The sequence below is a fragment of the Akebia trifoliata genome, chromosome 14, assembly GCF_017979445.1.
Source record: "Akebia trifoliata isolate Shusen 1 chromosome 14, ASM1797944v1, whole genome shotgun sequence".
NCBI classification, from domain to species: domain Eukaryota; kingdom Viridiplantae; phylum Streptophyta; class Magnoliopsida; order Ranunculales; family Lardizabalaceae; genus Akebia; species Akebia trifoliata.
Genome location: NC_141388.1, coordinates 2345933 through 2355679, shown reverse-complemented (window position 1 = coordinate 2355679; position 9747 = coordinate 2345933). Strand labels below are relative to the sequence as shown.

The 9747-nt window shown below is 36.1% G+C and overlaps 2 protein-coding genes across 4 annotated transcripts; one reads left to right on the top strand and one right to left on the bottom strand.

The window, feature by feature from the left end:
* On the top strand, nt 1-4059 carry LOC147385444 (coiled-coil protein). Of its 2 annotated transcripts, none has more exons than XM_086423003.1 (6): nt 1-354; nt 444-538; nt 1823-2048; nt 2154-2311; nt 2959-3048; nt 3720-4059. In XM_086423003.1, the coding sequence occupies exons 1-6, from the start codon at nt 83-85 to the stop codon at nt 3914-3916; spliced, it is 1038 nt and encodes a 345-aa protein (XP_086279129.1). In that variant the 5' UTR covers nt 1-82; the 3' UTR covers nt 3917-4059. The 2 variants fall into 2 exon arrangements, with proteins under 2 accessions (XP_086279129.1, XP_086279128.1); XM_086423002.1 differs by having other exon boundaries at nt 6-354; nt 1823-2044; nt 2150-2311.
* A 534-nt stretch (nt 4060-4593) lies between these two features.
* Nucleotides 4594-8686, bottom strand: LOC147385443 (BTB/POZ domain-containing protein). Of its 2 annotated transcripts, none has more exons than XM_086423000.1 (3): nt 8351-8686; nt 6187-6258; nt 4594-6066 (listed from the first exon to the last, which is right to left on the bottom strand). In XM_086423000.1, exons 2-3 carry the CDS (start codon nt 6199-6201, stop codon nt 4786-4788), a joined length of 1296 nt encoding a protein of 431 aa, XP_086279126.1. In that variant the 5' UTR covers nt 6202-6258; nt 8351-8686; the 3' UTR covers nt 4594-4785. The 2 variants fall into 2 exon arrangements, with proteins under 2 accessions (XP_086279126.1, XP_086279127.1); XM_086423001.1 differs by having other exon boundaries at nt 6187-6247.
* Between the last annotated feature and the right edge of the window lie 1061 nt (nt 8687-9747).

Sequence of the window (9747 nt, the reverse complement as noted above, 5' to 3'; positions counted from 1 at the left end):
CATTCCAAATAACCAAAAAATGTAAATTAACAGATCTATAAAATTACCACACAATAGGAAAGACTTTCCTCAAGATTCCATAATGGAAGCAGCAGATAATTGGAGTCAAGCAGTGGAAGATTTGATCGATGGAGGGGACGTCGAAGGAGCTATTTCTCTTCTCGAATCTGTAATTTCGAAGCACGAAACCCTAAATTCATCTCCTTCAGATCTCCAATTGGCCTCAGCTCTCACCGACTTGGCCAATCTTTACTCCTCTCGAGGTTTCTCTCTAAAATCTGACGAACTTCGAACTCGCGCTTTTCTCATCAAACAAAGTTCTCAATCAAATCAACCAATTCACCCTCCTTTAAGGTTAGGCTTTCTTCATTTCTTCTTCTTCTTCTTAATTTGTTTTTATTTTTAATTTTTTTGAATTTTAATAATGATAGTTTGAATTTCAGGGATTCGGAGATCGTAAAGAAGGTAGATTCGGTGAAAAATGAGGTTTCGACTTCTGATGCTTCAGTTTGCGATGCCTCTGTTTCGTCTGATGATGGTGATGTCTCTTGGTTTAATTTCATGTCTTTTGTTTTTTATTTCTTCTTTTTATTGATCTCTAGTTCTTTCGATTGATGAACTTCCATAATATACTTGTGTAGGAAAATTCTTATTGTTGTTTTGTGATTTTGATTTTTTTGGTGGAAATTTTACTTTGTGATTGCTAGACTCATTCGATAATGCTTGTTATAAATTAGTGAACTTTCTTCACAAAAAAAAAAAAAAAAAAACCCTGTTGGAACTTTATTAATTAATTTTTTGTTAATTAACTAAAGTTCATCAGATTTTGAATCAGTACTTGTAGGCGAGTTTGCACTTCTTGAAGATAGTTGAAGTGATAATGGAGATTGTAATAAGTAGTTCAGGCACATGAGATCAAAAAGATTAAAAAATAGGATTTTTTTTTAAAGTATCCTTTTAATTAAAAGATATTTTTATTGTTATCAGATGTTGGTGATTATACTTCGAAGTTTAAATTGTTAATTTGATTAGTGTTAAAAAGTGAGGTTAGAGAGTTCTATATATAAAATAAATAAATTATACCTTTGTTATTTTGATATTGAGAGTTGATTGAGTTGTAGTTCAAGGTGAGGTGACTTGTTGCGAGAAGAGATCCTTTATTGTGTGGTAGATTTCGCTAAGAGTCGTGATTTTCTGACACCCTTCTGACACGGTCTGATGTGGCATTGGCTAGAACCATAGATTTTCCTCGGGATACATAACTGTTCATCCCCATAAATATGTGCAGTTGTGTATCCTGAGGAAAGATTCTATGGTTCTAGCACATGCCACCTCAGGGTGCATGTGTCAGAGAGGGAGGCATCAGAAAATCATTATTCTTTCATTAATTGTTGGATTTCAATTATCTTAACCATAGTGTGGCTGATTTCATCAAGGTACTATCATTGCAAGTTTGTTACTCGTTTGGTTCCGTTTTGAGTCGTAAACTCATGTTAATGACTATTATTTGTGTTTCTCCTGAAAACCTATTCACCGATGAAACTTGATCTAGTTTGCATGAATTTACTGAACTTCAAGGACTTTGTGGGTCCTCGCATCATGTTTCCTAACAATACTTTTTTATATTTGAGACGATGATGATGCATTCTGATGATTAGAGTGACGTTTTACTTGTGAAAAACAGAAAAAGAAAAATTAGAGTTTCTTTTTACCTCAATTAAATTTGCATGACTCCTAGCTTCCTTTTTAGTGCTAAACACTAATGTTCCCAAAGTAACATTAAGGGGATTCTAATGTCTTTTCTCTCGTGAAAACAATGCAGATTGGGAAACTATTGCTGATCGCCCATCAAACGAACTATTGTCTCCCCAACTTGATGCTGAAATATCAAAACTTTCGTTGGGAGATACTGGGTTTCAAACCCCTAAACGGCGAGGCAGGGGAGCTTTCTTATACATGAAGAATGGCTTGTATAGCGATCAACAACCTAATCTCACGGCAAGTGATAATTCTGATGACGAAGAAAAAACCGAAATTGGAAATTGTAAGTTAATTGTGTGCCGATGGTGCTATGATGCCCTTTTTGAACTTCATTCTTTTAGGATCAAATAACATGTAGGATCTAAGGTTTGTTTCTGTCATGATTTAGCTAGATTTGGTGCCAGTCATGTTCTTGTTCTGGCTGATTTTCCACCAAGAACTACAACAACAGAATTAGAGAAACTTTTTGAGAACTTCAGAGAACATGGAGTTGTCATTCGTTGGGTCAATGATACTGTTGCACTTGCAGTATTTCGAACACCTTCCATAGGTAAGTTCTTGTCTGACCAATTTGCTTCATTAGATACAAAATTTTGTAAACGTAAAATGTGATTTTGCATGTCTTTTGCAAGCAGATAGGTTCCTCCTTTTTAAATAGTTATCAATTGTACAAATGTTACATTAATTTGTTTGAGTGCAATTAATATATTATAAAACTGTTGTAATTATTTTCCTGTATGTGACACAATTTTTTATGTTACTGGCTACTGTGTAATATCAACATGTGCTTGTAGAAGTTTAAGAAGTCATTATGAAAAGAAGCATTTCAGGCCAAATATCGTGTACTGTTGAATTACTTGTCTAAATTTTACATCATTTATTTTGATAATTTAATCCCCAGAGGAACTTTGTTATAAAACAGAAAATCCTTTCCGTTCATTTTGTATGGGAATTTAATCCTTGGTTGATAATTTTTTTTTTCAATGAAGAATCTCCTAAGCTAAACTAGTACTGTTTTTTCATGAACTTCTCATAAATATTGTTAATCATGAGAACTTGTTTATTTTCATGGCAGTTGACTTTTATTTATATCACAATTCATAGCAATTAATTAAATTATATGTAAGGCCATTCAATATTTTTGAAGAAAAATTGGAATCCCATCTCATGTTCACAACTTCAAATTTTCCAATGCAGCACTAGAGGCCCGTGACAGCATCCACTTCACTTTTACAGTACGTGTCCTCAGTGAAAATGATAGCCTTTTGAGCTCAATTTCCAGAAGAGGTATCCTATTTTCCATTTTCCAATTATTTTTTTTCCTGCTGAAATTTGTCAGAAATGCAAATCAAATTGTATGGAAATTGAGAACCAATAACTCCCAAAAAGGAAGATAACGTGTCGGAAAGGACAAGCAAATACAACTAACAGTGGCAATCTTCTAAGGATCTTTCCATCAAAGTTAAATTTAACTCTTCCACTTCCTTGTCTTGAAATATATCTGGTCACTAATGTGCACCAACAAACCTCAATGGAAATGTTTGAGATTGTCTCAAAATGTGTTGGAATATTTCAGTCGTGACTGTTTTAGCTTTTCTCCACACTAAAACATTAAAACCTTCAGACCTACTCCTTGGGAGGCACTGACCACTAAAAAACCGGGCAAATCATTCTAATTTATATCATCATATCTCTGTTTCCTCTGATTTCAAAACCCTTGCAATCTTTACCTGTTCACCTGTAGAGGACTTGGCTTGGATTCAGGCCTTTGTACCTCATCCTTAACACGGGTACGATCGGCCAACAGTTCTCTCTGCACAAGGTCCCCATAGTATTTAAGATACATCAAATATGTCTCCTGATAATTTTTGAAGCTATGCCAAGAGAAGCGAAAAAGAGAAAAATCAGACTTGGGTCTTAATGTTGGATATTTCATTTGATTATATATATTTTTTCAGATCTTGAGCCTCCCTATCCAAGACCAAAGACATCTGCAAGAACTGCACAGAGGCTGATTGCTCAAGGGATGGGGCGCAAACTTTCTACGACGACTTTTGGGTCTGGAGAGTTGAGAAAGCAGGAGGAAGCAAGAAGGAACCGCATAGTTACAAGACAAATCTTGAGGGATGAGGCCTGGGGCGCAGATGAAACTTAAAATTCTATTTCTCTTCTTTATCATTCTCGTTGATTTGTATTTTTCCAATCGGTTGAAGCATAAACGATTCTCACTACTTGATTTTTAGTTGTTTCAGACCAGAAATAATAACTATTATAATGGGTAGTGCTCGTTCCTTACTATTACAAATTTCTCTGGACTGTTTGCAGGGCCATTCTACTCATTGTAACATTCACTATTTTAAAATTTAAGAGTAACAACAGTTATAATCAATGGAACCAATGTGTTTTTCTCTCCCCCACACTACATACTCTTATTCTTCTTCAAGTTGTATGATTGAAGAATGCTTCACAAATAGAATAAGTTTCCACGTTTGCCACTTGGAAAACGAAAGAAATGAATTCCAAAATTGTAAGAAACAGGTCTGGCCTTGTGTAGGATTTTAGCCGATTTTCTTATTTAAATTATAAGAGAGACGCTTTTATAACATTATAAGAGGTCCGGCCTTGTGAGGAATCCGAAACAAATGCTCCCTCTAGCAACTATATATGGCACTGACTTTGTTTTTCTTCAGGAAAGGGGTCTCTCTCTTTAAAAAAAGGACTTTTATAATCATTTCTATGCTGGTATCACTTAATAAATATTTATCATCCACACATGCTAACACAGCTTGGGTTTCTCTGCATATTTGGTTTCAACAAAAAAAAAAAAAAAAATCAACAAAAAACATTTTTGGTTTCAATTACTCTGCAATAACGACCTCCATAATCACAAAATTACACTTAGGTTACAATCAACAAGGCAAGATGTACAAGGGCCTGTAAGCCTCCCACTTGAAGTGCTATACAACAAAAGAGCTCAAAGAGGGATACTGATCATGATGCATTAGTGGACTAGTTGGTCACACTTTATATGTCCCCGAACAATGCGAGTCTTCTCCTGGCAACCTTAGATCTATGGCACCACACCTCAAATGCCTCAGTCAAATCTGGGTATCGAATGTGCTCACTTCCCAACCACTCGGTCAGGATCTCTGCTTGATCTCCTGATGGTAATGCTAGCACCATTGACACAATAGCTGATTCGAAGCTCTGCCATAGTTCGCTATCCATCTTAAATGGTGGGTTATCCTCGTTGCTTGTTGAGGTAGAATCAACTAAATTTTTTGTTATCCTCACAAACGGAAGCCACACCTTCACCATGTGATGCCGCTTCACTGTTGGAAGTATCACGGTACCATATGCAATGGCCTCCATAACCTTGGCTGCCACCTCAATAATCCTCACTGTTGTCTTGAGTATGTCAGGATTTGAACTTACACCCTTGACAGCTTGCACAATTTTCTCCGATGTTTCTACCCAACTATAAACAAATTCCCTCATTGTTTCCATCTTAGCCAAAATCTGGCAAGCCCATGCCAAGTCTGAAAGAAGAGACTGTAGTGCCTCTGAAACTGGTTGTTCCTTGGGTTGTTGACATAGAAATAGTTCCAATAGATTGTAGAATCTCATTAATAGACCCCTAATGCAATCCTTTACTGTCAATTTTATCTCATCATCGACTGTTAACAATGGGGAATCATCATCTTCGGTGAGCATGTACTCGAGTTGCTCTTGAGCTGAGGATTTTAGCTCACTCATGTATGGAGGGGGTGATGATGTGGCGAAACGAATGGCTGATAGAAAAATTTCTACAATGGATGTAGGATCAACAGGTTGGAGACGAGCGAGGATCGGTTTAGCTTGAGAGCCTAGTCCCGGTATAATTCTTAGGATCTCTTCCTCCTCTGCCTCCTCCCAAGGGATTGCTTCCAAATAGTCAACACAAGCGCCAATCATTTGTTGGCAACCAAGCTCGATGGCCACTCGGAGGATGCCGAGCGCATTCCTAACCCCATGCCAGGTGTCAGGCACTGAACCATCTGTGATGACATAGAGGAGACGTAGGGTAGTGACGTGGTGATTGAATTCAGATTCTTGGCAGTATACCTCGACACAGTTGCGGCAATCGAGGATCTGGCATGTGGGCCAGTTCTCTGAGAGGCGGTCAGCAAAGTACTTGCTCTTTTCAATGAGAATGTGAGAGTGGCAATAGAACCGATCGTCTCTACCCTCCTGTGTCCGTAGCCTAACAACAACGTCACTCGTTGACTTGTCACCAATCTTGCTAGAAGCCCTGCTTTCCTTATCCTGAAAGAAAAAATAGGGTAAATGAAATGAGAAATTATCGGAGCACAAAATCTTTGATAAAAACTAATTGCGAATACCAGGCCAAAAAAAGGAAAAGAACAAGCAAATGGGATAACTCACAGGATTGGTCTCCATTAAAGCCCTGAGCACTAATGACACGGTCTTGTATGCATCATAGAAACTGTAAAAGAGCTGAGAATTAGAAAAAAAGAAAATAAGAAAATAAGGTTAGTGTTTATTCTTATTAATGATTTTTATCAGTAAAAAGAAAAAAGAATTATTTAAAAAAGGGCTGACAAGTTCAAGAAATATATAAAGGGAACTCTAGTAAAAGAGAATATTGGGAGATCTCCACAAGAAAAATACCAGTCTAGATCCAGATCAAAGACTCCCATTTAAAAACAAAGTCGTTGAACCGAGATATCCTAAACCTTACAAGATCAATGACCATAAATATAAGAATAATGCTGAAGTGACCTCAGGCTGGAACCTCATATCGCACTTCTTGACGTGAAAGTGGATAGGAACCATAGATGTGTTTCATCGAGATACGAGTAGAAAAGCATCTATGGTTCCTATCAATTTACACACCAAGAAGTAAGATATGAGGTTCCAGCTTGAGGTCACTCCAGCACGACTCTAAATATAAAAAGAACTTCAATTTCATTACCAAGCCTTGAAACATTCCTTATTTTCAAACACCTTTTTGTTCATTTCCTTTCAAAATGGACCAAAACACTCCAAAAGGAATGGGCTTCCCAAAAGTTTTTTAGTTTCATAAAGAATGTCATAGCAGACCAACCCTCAAAGAGGTCAAATACATACATTCTGAACATGGATAAAAACTTCACCCAAATGCTTCAAGTAAAGGGACATTGAGTAAGAAAAGGTTATATGGTTTGTTCCAAAGCCTTATACATAACACATCAATTCCACATAGCAAAAACCTTATCCAAAAGATGGTTAATCGTGAGAATCGTAGCTCATATCACTGCCCATACGAAGAAAAAATCACCTTGGATGGATAAAAGGATTTCCAAATCCTACTAGATGGAAATGGTTGAAGCCCTTTGTGAAATATATCTCAATAAAGAGATCTAACTGAAAAGAGACCCATTAGAAGACCATTTCCATACTCTCTTCTCTAGATTTTTTGAAGGAATGAAAGCTACACATTTATTAAGAGAAGCATCCATAATGTCAATCTCCCAATCATTCAAATTCCTCCTGATTCTCAAATCCCAAGAACAACCCAATCCTTGTCTTCCAAAATCCAAACATTGGCTAGAGCCCACCAATAGTGTCAGATAGAGAATACAGTGCGCAAATTAGAGTCCAAAGAAATTACAAAATATCAACTCAGTGAACCTCTAAGAAACAGATTCATGAACCCAACATCATATTTTTAATTAATGTAGAACACAGCAATTGTTATTATGTGATGGGATAGCTTAAGTTAGGTACCACCATATACCTACAAATAAGATAATCATAAATGCAATGTTATATTTTCCACAAAGAAAATTTTAATTGGAAAAAGATAGATGTATAAATGCGTCACATTGCAATTTGTGGAGCATAGATATTTGGCATGGGTAATACAGCAGTTTCGAAGAATCATGATGGGAACAATGGATGACATGGCAATGGAGACGATGTGTATTTTGTAGTTACTATAGTAAGATCAGACGATGTGTATTTTTGTTAAATTGTCTAAGTTTGTCTCGGACGAGAAACAACTCCCTCAAAGTAGTTGAAGGTGGAGATTGTGATCATCTTGAACGGATCGTGGTTGTAACAATATGATCTAAGATAATGTAAATTCCATGAAACATTACATTTTTTGGATGAATAAATCAAACAATTTGAGAAATTAGTGATGACCCATGTCTTGTAATAGGTGGTTTACAGGTTCCATTGCAATAAATTTAACAGAAAAGCTAAACCAACTTGTTTGGAGTGAGGTTTTTGTGTGTTAATGCTCGATTAATTGTTCTTCTCTGCATACCTATTTGGGTTTAAAAAAAATGTAACAGTGTCTCATATACTCTTCTTGGTACTCTTTAAATATAATTTCACAACTGATTATTATTATGTCCTCCAAATTGGTGCCTTCAGAGTAATAAATAGATCAAATTTCGAAAGGGTTAATCCTCTTGAGCAGCTCAGATCAAAACCCTAACTTTAAAAATAAAAAAATAAAAACTTTCAAGTAAAATTAAAACAAAAACAGAAAGATAAAGAAATTAAAGATAAAAAAAAAGTTAAAAAAAATCAAGCATACCTTGCCTTTCTCCTCCTGTGGATGATTGCAATTAGACCCCCAACTCGATCACCCTTTCATCACTCAGAGCTTCCACACACACACTCTTCTCGGGTTGTCAATGGATCGGGTTTGGATCACAATTTTCCACATCCGCCTTAAAGCTACTGATCGCATGGTTTTGTGGCGCAGAAATTTACAAATTTGCGTTGATCCGCGGGGGTTTCGGGCAAAAATTTACCGTTGTAAAAACTCTGTGAATTCGCACTTGGAAAAGAATACTAAATTGACTTAAAAAATAGACACTCAATCGACGTGGAATGTGCACAGAACCATAAATTTTTTTCTTTGTGTATTCTGGAGAGAAAAAATCTATGGTCGTTGTGTATTTTTGAGTGTTTTTTTTAGCACGGTTCCTTGGAAAATGTTATCGTGACTACGGAACACACTGCTTTCAGCACTAAGCTGACATGGAGGTATACGGAACCATAGATGCTTTTCCTCTAAATACAAGTTAAAAACATCAACAGTTCTCTTCACATCTCCACGTCGGTGCAGTGTTGTGCATAGTGTCATAGAAAGTCACTTTAGAAAGGCTCATTTATATTTGCTTAGAAGGTTTAGATCCATGAACTCCGGAAAATGAGATGATTACGTTAACTTGTACCCTAAGAGCATACGTTAATAAGATGCATTAAATGCACCTTTAAAATTTATTTTACTAACTAAAATGTGTTTAAAATTTTTATTTTTCCAAACAAAAATACCCTCAAATACTTATTTCCAATGTAGTTTTGATATGGTTTAGATGGGATAACATACATAAACCAATGACCAGGATGCCTAACATCGTGGAAAAAGTTTCTTAGAAGGAAAGTGCCTCGTGAGTATTCAAATTCAAGATGTCTATAAATTAGTAATTAAGGAGTCGAATCTAAGGATTATTGGATCACTCTTTAAATTTAAGCAATATTCTAATTTAAGCGTTGGAGACTCTTCGGCAAGTATCACACAATGTACGGCAATGACTATAATAAAAGATTGGATGTGGAAAATTGGTGATCTTAATATCATTATGTTACTATTTAGGAGAATAACAAAATGATTGATTCATGAACTCATTAATTTTCAATAAAAATAAAGGAGTGTTTTTTTGTTTTTATAATCGGGTATCCCTATAGACAGCGGATCAGACCCGTATCTAGGCTTTGCCAAGTTCATAGACCGTGGTCTTGTCCAAGGATTAATCTTGATGTATGTGTAACGCTCGCACATCACACTCACCAAGTAAGTGAGGGCGTGCCCTCATGGGTAGTCCCTGAGGAATTAATGCTCATACTAAAAATCAAACTCACGACTTATGAGCATTAATCACTTATCGGTCTAAAATTGCCATTTACCATTATATATATGGAAGA

Bases quoted from the DNA above. Each gene is read 5' to 3' on its own strand.
- LOC147385444 (XM_086423003.1), top strand. From the start codon at position 83: ATGGAAGCAGCAGATAATTGGAGTCAAGCAGTGGAAGATTTGATCGAT. The intron at 539-1,822 runs GTGATGTCTCTT...AAAACAATGCAG, and splicing joins CTCTGTTTCGTCTGATGATG to ATTGGGAAACTATTGCTGAT. The intron at 2,312-2,958 runs GTAAGTTCTTGT...TTTCCAATGCAG, and splicing joins ATTTCGAACACCTTCCATAG to CACTAGAGGCCCGTGACAGC.